The sequence below is a fragment of the Diabrotica virgifera genome, chromosome 2 (assembly GCF_917563875.1).
Source record: "Diabrotica virgifera virgifera chromosome 2, PGI_DIABVI_V3a".
In the NCBI taxonomy this organism is placed as follows: domain Eukaryota; kingdom Metazoa; phylum Arthropoda; class Insecta; order Coleoptera; family Chrysomelidae; genus Diabrotica; species Diabrotica virgifera.
Window position 1 is genome coordinate 41047424 of NC_065444.1, and position 17932 is coordinate 41065355.

Consider the following 17932-nt stretch of genomic DNA (forward strand, 5'->3'; position numbering starts at 1 on the left):
AATTGGCAGGTAATTTGTATTGTTTATTGCTTGTGTTGATTTTATTAAATTGTTTTCGTTCAATACCCGCTAATAACCTCCATTTTTGGTCCTTCGAGCCGGATATGAATTATTTTTTAATATTATTTGATACACTGTTTAAAATTTGAAATGGTGGTTTGATTGATTCGTCGCAATTATAATACGTATTTATATTCGGTTATTGTTATATATTACAATAGGTTTGTAATATAGACTTGATATGTTAATTATTAATTATATTTGTTTTGTTTGATATCGGGATATGTACCTATTAGGAAAGTTTTATCGTTAATTTTGCGTCGTGTCGAAGCGAAGCTTATCTGTTTACCGTGACGAATTTAAGGGTTCTCGCCGCCAGGTGATTTATTGTCCAAAGTAGGTACTAAATAGTTTGAAATTCGGTTCCGTGAATGGGTCTAAAGATTTAATTATTCTTTGGTTAAAGAAACCAAATATTTTGTATTTTTCCGAGTGTCGCCCCATGGGCGTAGAGAAATATTTTTTTGTGTTATACTTTTAATTTTTTTGATTTTAGACTATAATCGCATTTCGTGTTAGTATTTTATTATTACTTTATTATTGCATTTTTTTATCGTCGCACTTATAGTACAGTTAATAATATTTTATTTTGATCATTTCATTTCTGTTTCAAATTTTTATATAAAAGATTAGAATGGATAGATCGAGAAAATTGAAATTCCAGCGACATACAGCGCTCAATGACATTCAGTCGATTTATGATCTAGGTAGTAAAGCTGTTTCTGATCATAGTTTACGATCGTTGTTTAAAATAAGGTGTAGCGAGTTAGACGTGATTAAGGAGGAATTTTTAAAGCAGCATACAAGCATTATTAATAATGTTTTGTCGGTACCGGATTCAGATACGGGGGACGAAGAAAAAGTCCGAGAATTATTCTTGGACTTATTCTACAAAATAAAAGTTTTTGACGCGGAATTCTTCGGGTCACCATCTGAAAGTCCAGGTTCAGCGTCTTGTGCTTCCGGCGGAGCTCATCCTTCGCACATTCGCTTACCTCGTATTGATCTTCCGCGTTTTCAAGGAAGTTTTATTAATTTTGCATCCTTTATAGACCTTTATAATTCGATAGTGCATAATAATGCAGCCCTAGGAAACGTAGAAAAATTCAAATATTTGAAAGGTTGTTTAGACGGGACTCCGCTTAGCTTAATTCTCAATTTGCCCATAACTAACGATAATTACCAAGTGGCTTATGATTTAATTGTTAAACGGTACACAAATGTTCGTCGTTGTGCGACCGCCCATTGGGATGCGATAATGGGCGTTCAAAAAATCTCTGCGGTTAACTCGAAAAATCTAGCTAAATTAGTAGACACCTTTTTAGAAAATTTAGCCGCATTGAAAACTTTAGGCCTTCCCACTGAGCATTGGGATTTCATTATGTTCAATTTGCTTTTGTCGAAATTAGATGTTGATTCCATTAAGTTATTCGAGTTGGAAAATAAGTCTAATCAAATTCCTTCATTTAAAAAATTAGTAGCGTTCATCGAAACCCAATACATCGCATATGATAATTTAGACAGTAGTATAGGTGAGGGAAAGAAGTCGTCGCGGGCCCCAAATAACACGGAGCCAAAGGCCAACTCCAAGCACCAGACTGGTGATTCAAGGCACAATCGTAGTAGCTCGTCGTTCGTGACAAATTCGTCTTCAGTATGTTGCGCTCTATGCAAACAAAGCCATTATCTCAACCAGTGTTCGTTGTTCTTGAAAAAATCGCCAAAAGAGAGATATCAGTTTTGTAAAGAGTTTTCTTCCTGTTTTAAGTGTCTTAATCAGGCTAACCATTCAGTCAAGTCGTGTCCTAAATCCTTCAAATGTAGCAAATGTAGTAGTCATCTCCATAATAGTTTGTTACACTTCGAGAGAAACCGTTCCAATAGTCAGTCGTCCTCAGAAAATAATAGTCCAGGGACATCGGGAATCGAATCGTCTCCTGAAGTATCCCATTGTGCAGCTAGTTTTGTAGGAAATAAAAATGAAACCAAAAAGGAAATCTTGCTCGGTACTGTTTTGGTTCATGCAATTGACAGTAAAGGGTGTAAGCAACCCTTGAGATGTCTTATTGATTCGGGTTCGATGAGTTCGTTCATTAGTCGAAAGGCTGCCAATCGATTGGGATGGCCTAAAACTCCTTGCTCGTTCGAAGTTAACGGACTCAATTCGATGCAAACGAAACTGAATCAGAGGCAAATAAGTTTCTCTATCCAACCTCGTCATCTGGAGTCACCGGTGTTTCATTTGGAGGCTATTATTACAGATCGGGTTTGCTCGGATTTGCCCAGCACCCAAATAGATATTTCTGCTTGGAATTATATTAAAAATTTGAAGTTAGCTGATCCCAAATTTAATTGTAGTCAATCGGTCGATTTGTTAATTGGTTGTAGTATATTTTCGAAGGTGTTCTTAGAGGGTAAAATTGAAGGTAAACCGGGACAACCTGATGCCCTAAATACCGTTTTTGGATATATTTTGTTGGGCCCAACTAGCACACCTAACCTTTCGTCAACTTGTTCTTCTTCTTCGTCGCTTGTTTGTCTTTCAAATGTGTAAGACTCGTTAGATTCTTCGTTAAGGAAATTTTGGGAACTGGAGAACATACCGGAAGAGCCAGTTTCAGAACCGGAAGACGTTCTGTGCGAAACCATTTATCGGGAAACACATAGTCGGGACGTCTCGGGAAAATATGTTGTGTCTTTGCCTTTTCGTGAATCGCCGCCTTGTTTAAAAGATAGCTATGATGTTGCTTTGAACAGATTTATTTCGTTGGAACGTCGCTTGTTTCGTCAGCCGGGTTTGCAAAAGGATTATTCGTCCCATATGCAGGAGTATATTGATTTAGGTCATATGCAATTGGTTCCTGAGGGCGAAAAGACAAAGGGAAAGTATTATATCCCACACCATTGCGTTGTTAAATCGGAAAGTGTCTCTACTAAAATTCGAGTGGTATATAATGCGTCTCAGAAAAGTCCCAGACTTGGTAAATCGTTGAATGATTATTTATTAGTCGGTCCTAATCTACAACAGGACATCGTCTCGCTTTTGTTAAATTTTAGACTTAATCGTTTTGCGTTGTGTGCAGATATTCGTCAGATGTATCGTAATATTTTAGTAGTTCCTGAGCATACGGATTATCAACGTGTGTTATGGAGATTTTCTAGCTTTGAGGAGATTCAGGAATATCGTTTGTTAACTGTCACTTTTGGAGTTGTATCCTCGCCGTATCTCGCTCTAAGAACCCTTCAACAACTAGTGTTGGACGAAGGCTCTCGTTTTCCTAAAGCCGCGTCGCTCGTTTGTAATGCTTCGTATATTGATGATTTTGTTTTCGGTGCTTCGACGCTCGAAGAAGCACAAAGTTTAGTCGAAGAGTTAGTCGCTTTGTTGAAGTTAGGAGGCTTTGAGTTACGGAAATGGTGTTCGAACGAACCCAAATTGTTGTCGCAATTTCCTGAATCGCATATTAATCCTCATTCTATTAATTTTGATCCAGAATCAAATGGTCCTTCTTTAAAAATCCTTGGTTTGAAGTGGATTGCACAGTCCGATGTCTTTCAATTTGCAGTCAAATTGCAGGATGTCCCTTGTACCAAAAGATCGTTTTTGTCCGAATTAGCTCGAATTTATGACCCGTGTGGTTATCTAACACCTATTACCTTTTCCATCATTTCACAGTTTAAAATTCCTCGTTTTTTGAATATTTCCTCTTGTCCCATCTTAGAACTTCATGGATTTGCTGATGCCAGTGAAAAGGGATACGCTTGTGTCGTTTATATTCGTAGTATTGATAGTCAGACCATGGTTCAAGTTAATTTACTCTGTGCCAAGTCGAAAGTAGCTCCTATGAAACAGATTACGATCCCTCGATTAGAATTGTTAGCTGCTGTTCATTTGGTCAAACTTATGTCGTTTGTGTCACAGTCGTGGAAGAATATAATCTTTCAAAAGGTTTATGCTTGGGTAGACTCGCAAATAGTATTGCACTGGATTAAAAGTTCACCTTCTAGGTTTAAAACTTTCGTCGCAAATCGCATTTCGTATATCCAGACCCATAGTCAAAATTATTTTTGGCATTACATTGAATCTCAAAGTAATGCAGCCGATGCGCCTTCGCGAGGCATGTTACCGGCCGCTTTTGTATCGAAACTAGACTGGTTGACAGGTCCTTCGTTTTTATATAATGTTCCATTAATCTTTCCAGAGGTTCCTCCATCATTGCGGGAAAAATCCCCTTCGGAAGAGGTAAAGAAAAGTTTAGTGTTTGTTTCCACTCGTGAGGAACATTTTTTGTCTTGTTTGTTAGAAAACCAATCGTCTTTTACCTCTATCCAAAGAATTTTGGCCTTTATGTTGCGATTCGCGCACAACTCTCGTTTGAAAAGGTCAAGACGTGTAGGACCCTTGAGTGCAGTAGAATTGGAAAGCTCGTTAATTATTCTTGTTAGGTTTACACAGGAACAGTATTTTGAAGACCAGCTTCAGTCGACCTCGTTTCCAAAACCATTTCGCAAATTAGGAGTATTTTTAGATGATAATACTCAGTGCTTAAGAGTAGGTGGTCGTCTATCGCAGTCTTCCTTGTCGTATGAGGCAAAACACCCCTTTTTGTTACCAAAGAAATCTCGTCTTACGACTCTCCTAGTTCGTCATTATCATGAAAAGTACTTACATGCTGGATTTAAGAGTACTCAATTTTTGGTGAGTCAAAGGTTTTGGATATTGTCTTCTAAGCAGTCCGTTAATTCAGTCTTGTCTAAGTGCATTAGATGTTGGAAGCAATCTCCTAGGGCTTTACAGCCCCCTATGGGTGATTTGCCTAAATTTCGTCTCGGAGCCATTAAACCCTTTTCGATTTGTGGGGTAGATTATGGTGGGCCCTTTTCGATAACTATGTCTCGTTATCGAGGAGTTAGAAGTCAAAAAGCATATTTGTGCCTCTTTGTTTGTTGTGCCACAAAGGCTTTACATCTTGAATTGGCTAGTGATTTGTCCGCAGAAGCCTTTTTAGCCGCTTTACAGCGTTTTATTGCTCGGAGAGGTCGAGTATCGCAAGTATTTTGTGATAACGGTACCAACTTTCATGGCGCGTATCGACAATTGCGTAGCTTTATGGAGGGTGCTCTTGATAAAGAAAATATTAAATTTTCTTTTGCTCCTCCTGCGGCTCCACATTTTGGTGGTATTTATGAGCGCGGCATTCGTTCTGTAAAAGAACATATTGCTTGGATAGTCGGGGCTCAAATTTTGACATATGAAGAGTTTTACACTGTTTTGACGTTGATTGAGTCCGTTTTGAATTCGCGTCCTCTCACCCCATTGACCAATGATGTTGAAGATCTCAACGCTTTGACCCCAGGGCATTTCCTGACTCTCGAACCTTTAACATCATCGCCTGTGCCTGATTTTTCGGAGGTATCCCTCAATCGTTTGTCCAGATGGCAGTTATTGCAACGCATCCATAGGGATTTTTGGGCTCGATGGCGTAAGGAGTATTTACATACTTTACAACAAAGGTCCAAATGGTTAGATTCTGGCTTTGTACCTAAAATCGATAGTTTAGTTGTTTTGAAGGAGGATAATTTGGCTCCGTGTAAATGGCCTCTCGCGCGTCTTGTTGAATTGCATGCGGGCAAAGACGGGGTAGCTCGGGTAGCCACCGTGCGTACGACTAACGGAACTTTGAAACGGCCTCTTGTCCGACTCTGTCCCTTGCCGATAGAGGACTAGATGTCAACTTTTCGTTACTTTAGATTTACTTTAGATTTACGTTTCGTTACTTTAGATTTAGTTTGTTTGTTCGGGTTTGTTAGTACGACTGCGACAAAACCACCATTTTAATGAGCTTAAGTTTTTAATATAAGTATTTTAGTATTTTTTTGTTTATTGGATTTGTTTTTTTTTTGTCATTACTTGTTGCCCAAGTAGTGATATATAGTATTAGTAATTGTTAAATGCCTTATGGCCTTTAAAGGGGGGAGAATGTTGGAAATTCCGATAAATTGATTTGTTGTGTGAATAGTTCGAAATCATGTCCCTCTTTTTACCCTTCTCGACGCCCGTGGTTTCTCGCTCGCATATTTTTCGAAATCCACCTGTGACGAAGAAAGGGATGCTTCAATCACTTGCGGTCCCAAGAATTATTTCCCCGAAGAGAAGCATTGAGACGGCCAACGCGTAATCACGTAAAATGGTGACTTCGTAGATGATGTCCGATCGTAAGTACATACCTAGTATTTTCACCTTATATTTTGTTATTACCTATATCCTGTTATCGTTTTTTGTGCTATTTGACCACCAACAATTGATTTAAATGTGCGTATTAAGTTTATATGCGCCTATGAGGATTTCCATTTAATCTCTACCAATAGTAGCTATTCGAAGAGACATAGTAATTGGCAGGTAATTTGTATTGTTTATTGCTTGTGTTGATTTTATTAAATTGTTTTCGTTCAATACCTGCTAATAACCTACATTGTTGTTGCGGCTTTTTTGCGTATTTTTTAGTTGAAGTTGAAACCTAGCAATAAGAAGACTGTGATCAGAAGATACGTCCGCTACTGGATATGCCTTTACTGCCTGAATTGAGTTTCGCTATCTGTGCTTTATTAGCATGTAGTCAATTTGATTTCTGACGATTTTGTTGTCTTTGTCAGCTGGCGATTTTTCCATGTATAAAGTCGTAGCTTAGGTAATTTAAAGAATGTATTTGCGGCTATAACATTATACTCCTGGCAAAATTCTATTAGGCGATCCCCTCTGTCGTTTCATTCGCCAAGCCCATATTATGGTCCTACATTAGGGTAGCATTTTCCTTCGCCAATTTTTGCATTGAAATCACCCATGATCACTGTTATGTCTCTAGATGCTGTGAGATGTAATGTTTTTTGAAGTTCGCTATAAAAGTTTTCTATTTCTTCTTCATTTTTGTCAGCAGTTGGCGCATAAATCTAGATTAGGTTCATTTTTCCATGGGTTGTCAATAACTGCAACATTATAATTCTTTAGGCCTCGGAACGAAGCCTGTTACGGATTTCGTTCCTTTTTCACTGAGGATCCATAGCAACTTCATATCTGTGTTGGGTGTCGCTGCTTCCAGAGTAATAGATTCGTCCATTGTCTGTATTGAGTTCGCCAGAGCTAACCCATCTTTTATCGCTTATTGCTAATATATCGATATCTAGTCGCATCATCTCTTGCTGTATATTCCTCAGTTTCCCAGGTTCATACATACTTCTTACATTCCATGTAGCGATTTTGTAGGTGGATTTGTATATATTGAGTGAACAGGGATTTCGTTGACTAACGGCCTGGGAAGCCCTGTCCTTACTGTTGTTTCTTCTCCTGCCGAATCTTGGCATCCGAGAACCATGATTAGTAGGTTGTTGATTGTCATTTCTGTAAGCCATGACGATTTATAGGGATACTACACGAATCTTTAATGCAGTGGTTTCCCGTTGCCTTCTGCATTCTTATACCGTTGACCATTCTGTAGGGTTCATCCGCCTTCGAGACCGATTTCTCAGTCTCAGGACAAAAGAGTGCCCTGTCACTTACCAACTCATCCGCCCGAAGCCGTTGGTCAGTAAGTGGGGGATTTCTTATACCGGCATTCGGTGAAGAGCACGTATGTAGTAGAAAGAGATATAGTGACCCGTCTGCCCTCGGAAGCCTAATAGCCATTCGGGGTCGGAAGAAGAAGAGGCAGCCAAGAGAGGCCGATAGGAAAGATTAGACATTTGACTCAAGACTAGTTGAAATAGAGTAAAATGTGAAGGCCCTTATGATCCGCCAGGTACGTTTCATAAGTGTATGAGTATTAATACACTTTGTATTCCCGCTCATACCTCGGGGTGTTGACTACAGGTTGTATGGCTCGTCCAGCATGCCATAGCACGGAGGATAGGATGTACGCCATTTTATATTGTAAACACCCCAACTCCATGACGTGACCTAAAAGCAAATAATAATTATTTGCAATTATTGCAAATCAATTTCAGGATATCGATTTCTCTTACAACTAATGGAGTTTAAATAAATTCAGGGCCATGTTGTCAAATATTACAAGACGTAGATTATTATCAGTAGTAATTGCACAAGAGGTCTAAAATTATTGAATTTTTCCCGAGTGACACTTTGACAGTTTTAATTTAAATTATGTCAAAAGTGTCACGAGTGCAAAAATTCTATATTAATTTTAGAGATCGAGTGCAATTTGTTGCGATTATTTTATGAATAAAACTGTTCAAAACCAAAAATGTATTGTAATTTATTTATGTAAGTACAAATTAGTACAATTAACACGCAGTTGTTATAAATATTTTACGGTTGAAAGTCATCACTTTTATAATTTTTAAAACATTAATTGTCATTAATGTCACTGAATGTATTTTTTCGTAGCAACGAAGGGCATCTGACGTAATATACTTGACGACGGGAAATTATCAAAAATTATCGATTTAATTTAGATTCCTGTAGCTTTCTATTGGTCAGAATCTCCTATGAATGAAATAATTAGTAGTAATTGCACAAGAGCTCTAAAATTATCGAATTTTTCCCGAGTGACACTTTGACAGTTTTAATTTCACGAGCCGAAGGGGAGTGAACTTATGTCAAAGTGTCACGAGGGCAAAAATTCGATAATAATTTTAGAGATCGAGTGCAATTTGTTGCGATTATTTCATGAATATAACTGTTCAAAACCAAAATTTTATTGTAATTTATTTATGTAAGTACAAATTAGTACAATTAAACACACAGTTGTTATAAATATTTGACGGTTGATAGTCATCACTTTTATAATTTTTAAAACATTAATTGTCATTAATGTCACCGAATGTATTTTTTCGTAGCAACGAAGGGCATCTGACGTAATATACTTGACGACGGGAAATTGTCAAAAATTATCAGTTTAATTTTTAATTCTGTAGCTTTCTATTCAGGGCCGGCGATAACGGGCCTGCAAGAAATGCACTGCAGGCGGGCGCCCCTGTTTGGGGGGCGCTATAATGACCTTTTTTCTGTCGGTGCTATACAAAATACTAATTTAAAAGACACCGAAGGGCGCCTATGCTTCTTTTGCAGGCGGGCGCCTTATGCCCTAACGCCGGTACTGTTTCTATTGGTCAGAATCTCCTATGAATGAAATAATCAGTAGTAATTGCACAAGAGCTCTAAAATTATTGAATTTTTCCCGAGTGACACTTTGAGTCAGGACATTGTTCAGAAGACTTTGTAGTGGGTACGTGATCCTAGCCCAACGTCACATTCAAGATGGCTTACTACTGCAAACCGAGTTTTGCGTTTCTACATCAGTGTGTCCAAACCTTCTGAAAATCTGAGAGAGATTTTCACATTCATTCTCAAATGGGACTAGACATGATTACAAAATCATTGAATCTTCAAGGTACTTACCAGAAGAGCTTATTCAAGTTGTTGATCCCGTTTTACAACGGAATGCTTACTTTGCCCATCCCGAAAATTTACTTACGAAATTTTACGAAATTATCAAATGGAACACCAGTACACTGACTCCCCTCCACTGAACAGAACAGTGACTAATGAAGAGATAAAACAGTATGTGAGCAATGACTTCAAGCCTGTTATAAGTATAGATACTTTCCCATGCCATACACAGGCAGTTGAAAGGTGCGTTAAGCTAGTGACTGAAGCTTCAAGTAAAGTATGTGGACACAGTTCCAGAGACGGCTATATTAGAACCACATTATTGCACCGCTCAGCGATGCCAACTTTGACATTGGGCCAGGATCACGTACTACAAAGTCTTCTGAACAATGTCCTAACTTGACGACTTCTGATATCTCAAGCAAGTACAATCGGTCCTTGCTATGAATACGCTTTTCAACTTTTTGAATCTCACAATCGATAAGATTAAAGTCAACAACAACTGGTAGTCTTTCACAATCAGGTAGGGCCTTTCCAATCGGTCCGGATATCCTTTTGTGCCTGTTGTATTTCCATATAAGTGTTGGAAAAGGTGGCGGAATGACAGTTCGTTGTAGTGGAGAAGACAAGTAGACTCCATTGTAGAGGTCTTCCCACATGTATCTCTAGTTGTGGCTGGGCGCGCTTCGCTGGCATTCGTCACTTTCGCTTAGCCTCTCGGTAGTCTGCTATTTTTTACGAATCTGCGCCACCGAATTCCACTTGAATATCAAAATGTATCTTATATGCTTGGATTGTAAATATATTATTGTAATTGAATTAAACTATAGCATCTCTAAAAGTAGTATGATTATATTGTACTAAACAGTCAAACTTTGAAATTTTGCAAAAACTACTAATTTTACTCATTTTGTATTACGTTGCGCGACCGGAAGATATGAAACAAATGTATAATAAGTGCATTTATATTGATTTTACATACTTTTAGTAGTTAATTCATGGTCTAGGAACGCAATTAAAACCATCTGGCCTGTTTAAAAAAATATGAAAAATTAAGGTTGTTCACAATTTGTGTTAATTTCGATGGCATTGCGCGACCGGAAGACAAATTAATAAAAAAATAATAATTAGTGCTTTTTCAAGTCTATACAAATGGCAACTTTTGCGCACTATAGCAATCCGAATTAAAAAAAAATTTTCGAACCACCCTAATATAGGTACATACTTAGTTTTTATGTTTAGTACTTTTTATATCCACAGAGAACGGCAGTTCTCACCAGTGGCGCACAACACCCCTACATGCGACACTATATATACACGAAATTTTCGATTTTCTAAACCTGACTGAATTGAAAATTGGGCTAAAACCCATCTTAAAGTTGTTCTGAAGCTATTTCCTTGTGGCATTTTTATGATTAATTATTTATATGGGAAATAAGCCACAATTAAAATGAAAAAAATAATTTTATTAACGTTTCGACGCCCAAATCGGGTGCCGTTGTCAAAATACAAAATATTACTAAAATAAACTAAAGTGTTGTTGCTAAGCAAAAAAAATTCTTCTAATAATTTATTTAATCTCACTCATTTATATTGGCAATTCAGACATATATTATACATTTTAAAGTAGAAGACTTTAAAATGATATTGCCAATATTTTATGAGTTGCGTTCCTGGGACGACTTACTGAAAGATAGTTCATTCGATTACATGAAATTAACCCCAACTCAAGAATATCCGTCATAAAAAATTATAGCATGTGATATGTCTTTAAAAAGACAACCAAATGCAACGACAGTAAAATTCTCGCGTTAGAGACTTCATAGTAAATCACAAGGGAAAACCAGGAAAAACCCTGTGATACTATCCCGACATCGTAAGTATTTGGTCTTACATTAATTTACTCTCAAAAAATAATACATTTACCCATCTTAAAGTTTAGGAAAAGAGTCGTCCATTCATATGTCAACCATCAATTTTGGTCCAAGGGTGTGGATTTTACGGCCCTTCCCATTTAAAGCCTGTTTTTCGTTCTCGTCCCCAAAACTCCCAAAAATTTCAAAAATTTAAGCCCGACGTTTGCGGCTTCTGATAGCACAGATAATTACCTTTCCAACGCATGTTAAATTTTGAAAATCGGTTTTACCATTCAAAAGTTATCGAGCTCAGAAATATGACTCAATTTTTATTTAAAAAATTGAAAATGTTTGTGGATATGTATGTATGTATGTATGTATGTATGTATGTATGTATGTATGTATGTATGTATGTATGTATGTTTGTGTGTGGAAAAGTTACACCGATCTGAATGATTTTTTCTGTGTTTCAAGAAGGTGTGAGGGCCGATTCAGAACCGGTCTAATTTTTGACTTCTGACTACCCTTAAGCCAGCTAGAGGGCTAGGTAGATACAAAATAGCATATTTTTTGGGCGTATATATCTTAGGTTCAAGGAAAGACAAGAAAACCGCAAATACACCAAATCAATAGGGTTGAGTTAAGCTTTTAAATGGCGCATAAGCGATCAAGCTGAGGCATATACACTGCTCACCATAGCCAAAAAACTGAAAAATTAAACTTTGAAAATTTTGGTTTTTCGACAATTACTCAAAATTTCAACCTACGAATTGTGCCAATAACTGAGCGTTTGTAGAAGGACTTAGGACGCGTCTAACGGTGTATACTTCATATCTGGGAAAATTCGAATTTTTAAGTTATAGGCTTCATAAGTATGATCAAATCTATTTCTTATGGGAAAAACGGGTTTTCAAGCTCAATAATTCCTGTAATACGTTCAGTTATCACACTCGATCTTGGATGCATCAGATACTACTTGTCAATACGTTTCAAACTCATGTTTGGTGATCAACATCAGGTAAGCCGTTCAGAAGTTATAGAGCTCCAAATATATAATTAGTCCAGGAACTGTAATTTTTCACTTCGCAATTTTTACAGAATGGATAGATTTGTTTGAAAATTTGACAATAAGTAGTGGATAGTCCAAGCATCAAAATCTATATGATGCAGAAATACGCTTTTACCATGGGGTGGTTGCCACCTCATCTCGAGAGTGGAAATTTTTTATTATATTTTGACCGCAAATGCTGGTAAAAATATTAATTATAAGCAAAAAAATGTTCATTATACATTTTTTTCATAAAATTAATAGTTTTCGATTTAGTGGTTATCGAAGCTATTAGTTTTATATCGAACAAATTACCAGAGACCGGCAGTTTTCGCCAGTGGCTCAGAAATACACCCCCCTACACGCGACACTATTATATGCACGAAATTTTCAATTTTCTAAATCTGACTGAATTGAAAATTGTGCCAACTCCCATCTTCAAGTTAAGAAAAAGACTCACCCATTCATATGTCAACCATCCATTTTATTCCAAGGGTGTCAATTTTACGGCCCTTCCTATTTAGGGTCTGTTTTTCGTTCTGGTCCCCAAAACTCCCAAAAACTTCGAAAATTTAAGTCCGACCTTTGCGGCTTCTAACAATACTGATCATTACCTTTCCAACTCATGTCTAATTTTGAACATTACCAGAGAACGGCAGTTCTCGCCAGTGGCGCACACCCACACCCCCCTACACGCGACACTATATTATACACGAAATTTTCGATTTTCTAAATCTGACTGAATTGAAAATTGGGCCAACTCCCATCTTAAAGTTCAGAAAAAGACTCACCGATTTATATGTCAACCATCGATTTTGGTCCAAGGGTGTAGATTTTACGGCCCTTCCTATTTAGGGTCTGTTTTTCGTTCTCGTCCCCAAAATTCCCAAAAATTTTAAAAATTAAGTCCAACCTTTGCGGCTTCTAATACAACTTATCATTACCTTTCCAACGCATGTCTAATTTTGAAAATCGGTTATACCATTCAAAAGTTATAGAGCTTAGAAATGTGACTCAATTTTTATTTAAAAAAGAGAAAATGTTTGTGGATATGTATGTATGTGTGTTTAAAAGTTAAACCGATTTGATATTTTTTCTCTGTGTTTGGGCCGATTTAGAACCGGTGTAGTTTGTGACTTTTGACCACCCATAAGCCAGCTATAGGACTTGGTAGGTACAAAACAGCATATTTTTTTGGGGTATATATCTTCGGTTCAAGAAGAGACAGGAAAACCGCAAATACACCAAATCCATAGCGTTGAGTTAAGCTTTCAAATAGTGTCTAAGCTGTCAGGATCAGACATACACACGGCTCAGTATCGCCGAAAAACTGAAAAACTAAACTTGGAAAATTTTGGTTTTTCGACAATTACTCAACATTTCAACCTACTAATTGCGCCAATAACTTAGCGTTTGTAGAAGGACTAAGACGAATCTAACGGTGTATACCTTATATCCGGGAAAGTTCGAATTTTTAGGTTATAGGCTTCATAAGTATGATAAAATCTATTTCCTGTGGGAAAAACGGTTTCTTAAGATCAATAATTCCTGTAATAGCTTCAGTTATCATACTTGACCTTAGATCCATCAGATACTACTGATCGATACGTTTCAAACTCATGTTTACTGATCAAAATCGGTTAAGCCGTTTAGAAGTTATTAAGCTATAAAAGTATAATCCAATTAACGATTATTCCCGAAATGGTTTATGTAGTTGTAGTGGTTACGACGCTAAATTTGATCTGGCAACGGGCAATCCGATTTCATTTACCGGCCATCTCAATATTTTTGTTTCAATCTATTTCGAATAGAAAAAAATCTAGTGTACATTCGATGGATACTAGATTATCTGGGATATAATGCAACAAAGGTGACCATTTATAAAGCTTGACGTGTAATAGGTAGTGTGACCAACTCCAATTCAGTCGAACTCGGGACAAAGCTGAAAAAAATACTTAAAATCCGGGACTTTTCAATGAAAATCGGGCCATGTTTTTCAAATATAGAACTTTAATATCATCATTTTATTGATAATATAACATTTTTATGTTGACAATGATATTTTTGTTGGGATTAAGCAACAATTGATTGTAATTATAACTACATTTTTCTTAGTTTTTGACGTTTCGACTCCCAATCCGGAAATCGTTCTTAAAAAAGGAAATTTTTTATGTGGTACTAGTAATACAAAGAGCACTGAACGCTAGAATGCTGGAAAAAAGACCGGTTGGAAAGCCAAGAAAGGGCTGGGAAGACACAGTAAACAGCGACGCACAAGCACTTTTAGGAGTCCGTGTATGGAGAAGAGCAGCCACATACAAACAAGGGTGGAGGCAAAAAATAAAGGAGGCCAAGGCTCAATTTGGGCTGTAGCGTCGTAGAAGAAAAAAAATTAGTACATATTACATTCCAGACATTGTCGACTTTTTTGCGTCCCACCAATTCAATTTAATGTGAATTCTTAAAAGAATAACGTATTCAAAATTTCAAAATAAAATTTTACCAAAACTTTGAAAATTCGGATGGCTCGGAAGCCTTGTTCGGGACACCTGGACACGACTTCGTAATTCGGGCCATGTCCCGGATTTTTCGGGCTAGTTGGTCACATTAGTAATAAGGGAAAATTGCATTCAACTTCATACATTTAATTTATAAATAACTTTGAAAAACTCCTGATACAAGAATAAAAAACCGCTAAACGCCGTAAAAATGAGTGGCGCATAAAATATTCCAACTACAAAATATCTGATATGAATATTACGTGGCGCGAAAATGGATTTTCATTTGATGCAAAACAAAATTCTTGTTTTATTTTAAAAGATTTTTCCATAATATTTGCTAAATTTGAAGTAAACGCGCCACAAAAGAGTTTTAAAATGCAAACTGTATCAAAGTTACTCTTTTGTGGCGCGTTTACTTCAAATTTAGCAAATATTATGGAAAAATCTTTTAAAATAAAACTAGAATTTTGTTTTGCATCAAATGAAAATCCATTTTCGCGCCACGTAATATTCATATCAGATCTTTTGTAGCTGGAATATTTTATGCGCCACTCATTTTTACGGCGTTTAGCGGTTTTTTATTCTTGTTTACTTATATAAGTATTTTATATTTATTTTGCCAATGTACATATTTAATTTTTATTGTTTATAGATTAGCTTATAAATGTTTACGTTGGTATACATCTGTAACTTGTAAATGGTAGGTTTTAAATTATACTTATTTTGTAAAATGGGTTGACTGATAAATAAATAAATAAATGTGTTCACCTTCGCTATCTACGAAAGATACGCTGCTGCTAAAGCATATTTATTACACGTTATTATCTGGTGTTTTGAATTTTTTAGTGTGTTGCTATCTACACACAGTGGTCTCGCGATCTCTCGCGGAAATACATTAAAAAATACAATCTTATTCGGTTCATTTTCTTTTTACTTTTAATCAAAATGGACTCGAACGAAAAAGTAAACTCGAAAGAATTAGTAGGGCACTGGGTGAAGCAATTCATGACGCGACGGCGGATCCAAGAATACCAAATCGTGGACGATATAAGCACCATAGAAAACTGCGGTTATTTAAGTGATATAAATCTAGTGACAGTGAGTTACTTGACTGAAAATAACAAACCAGAAACATTAAATTTGATTGTAAAACATGATTTCTACAAGAAGTCGCCGTTAATAGCACTGGCATTTAGAATAGAAACACACATTTACAAGACAGTATTAGAAACTTTCAACCAGTTCTTAGAGTCGAAGAATTTGCCAAGTTTGAATGTCATTCCAAGGTATTTTGATAGTTTTACAGATGAAAACGCGCAAGTAATTATAACTGAAAACATAGTTAAGTTAGGATACAGGTTAATGGATAGAATAGCTTGTGCTGATATGAATCACTGTTACGTTTTGCTCGAAGCTTACGCCAAGTTCCATGCTTTATCTTTTGCTTTAAAAGACCAACAACCAGAAAAATTCAAAGCTTTATGTGATACAGAAGAATTTTATAGTGTATATATAGATGATCAAAGAGACAGTATACGAAAGGATATAACTGAAATAAATAAATTATTCAAAAGGAAAGGAGATGAGGATCTAGCTAATAAACTAGAACAAGAATTAAAGAATCGTTTTACCGGAAAAATTAGTCTCGACTCTGAAGAAGAACAGGCTGTTTTTGTTCATGGTGACAACTGGAATCATAATCATATGTTTCTTTACGATGTAAGTAATATTTCTGTTTCATATCATTAGTAAATACTATTTTTTATTTCTTACTCCTCTATTTTACGCCACTACAGCTCAAGTTGGACCCTAGCCTTCCCAGCATTTCCTCCAAGCATGCATTTCCTTAGCTGCTTGCCTCCAGTTATCCACTCTCAATACCTCTTTAGCATACCCTCCACATAACATTGACACAAATGGGTCCCAATATAAATAATTATAGTATAATGGGGAGTGCATATAGATTTTCACTTCGGAAAAAATCAAACAAGATAGAACTTTTTGTAATTTCATTTTAGAAATGCTTAATAAACAGCATATCAAAAAGTTCTACTCGAGAAGTGGGTGCTTCATTTTTTATTAAACAAATGAACTACGAAATTAGATGTTTTGTTTAAATAACTCCGAAAATATAAATTTTAGAAAAAAACTGACTGGCCCATTGAAAAATTCAGAAAATTTTACAAAAAAAGCTTATACAGTATGTCCCTGTAAGTTGTATCCATATAGAAAACTTTTTTATTATTAATTTTACGTAAAAAAGTTATTCTTTATAAAAAGCTCTGCATGGTCCAAAACCTAAGATTTAACCATCAAATATCAATTTTTTTGAATATTATACGAGGTATGTCAAAAAGTTTGAATTTCACTCAAGAGTAAAGTAGCTTTATTTTTCGTAATATTGGAAATTGCTATTATGAAAAGTTGTTTGGAATTAAAAACTGTATTCTAATATGCAATTACATCCTTCTAATTGAAAAATTTTTTTTTGAAAATTATAGATAACTATCATTACTTTTTCAGTTATTTCAATTCTGATAAATCTTTTATTATTAATTTTACGAAAAAAAGTGATTCTTAATAAAAAGTTCTGGATGGTCTAAAACTTAAAATGCAACCATCTTATATCAAATTTTATCAATTTTATACGAGGTATGTCAAAAAAGATAAATTTAGATCAAAAGTAAAGTACCTTTATAGTTCAGAATATTTCAATTAGAAGGATGTAATTACATACTGAAACATAGTTTTTAATTCTAAATAATTTTTCATAATAACAATTTTCGATATTGTGAAAAATAAACTTATTTTACTCTTGAGCGAAATTCATATTTTTTGGAATACCTCGTATAAAATTGATAAAATTTGACATAAGATGGTTGTATTTTAGATTTTAGACCATGCACAACTTTTCATTAAGAATCACTTTTTTTCGTAAAATTAATAATAAAAGAGTTATCTGAAATAAAATAACTGAAAATAATGTTAGTTATCCATAATTTTTCAAAAAAAAAAAATTCAATTAGAAGGATGTAATTGCATACTAGAATACAGTTTTTAATTC

The 17932-nt window shown here is 35.8% G+C and overlaps 2 protein-coding genes across 3 annotated transcripts in view; both read left to right on the top strand.

The window, feature by feature from the left end:
* Nucleotides 1-694: 694 nt before the first annotated feature.
* Nucleotides 695-15532, top strand: LOC126880706 (uncharacterized). The gene is made up of 4 exons (XM_050644746.1): nt 695-2486; nt 2625-3584; nt 4263-4759; nt 15521-15532. Exons 1-4 carry the CDS (start codon nt 695-697, stop codon nt 15530-15532), a joined length of 3261 nt encoding a protein of 1086 aa, XP_050500703.1.
* Nucleotides 15533-15696: 164 nt separating this feature from the next.
* The window catches only part of LOC114327960 (uncharacterized), a 51959-nt gene continuing 49723 nt past the window's right edge, over nt 15697-17932 (top strand). Inside the window, exon 1 of one of the 2 annotated variants that reach the window (XM_028276677.2) lies at nt 15697-16587. In XM_028276677.2, coding sequence (XP_028132478.2) covers nt 15814-16587 — 774 coding nt within the window. In that variant the 5' untranslated portion in view covers nt 15697-15813. The remainder of the gene's footprint in view (nt 16588-17932) is intronic. The other variant, XM_028276676.2, reaches the window with a different exon arrangement.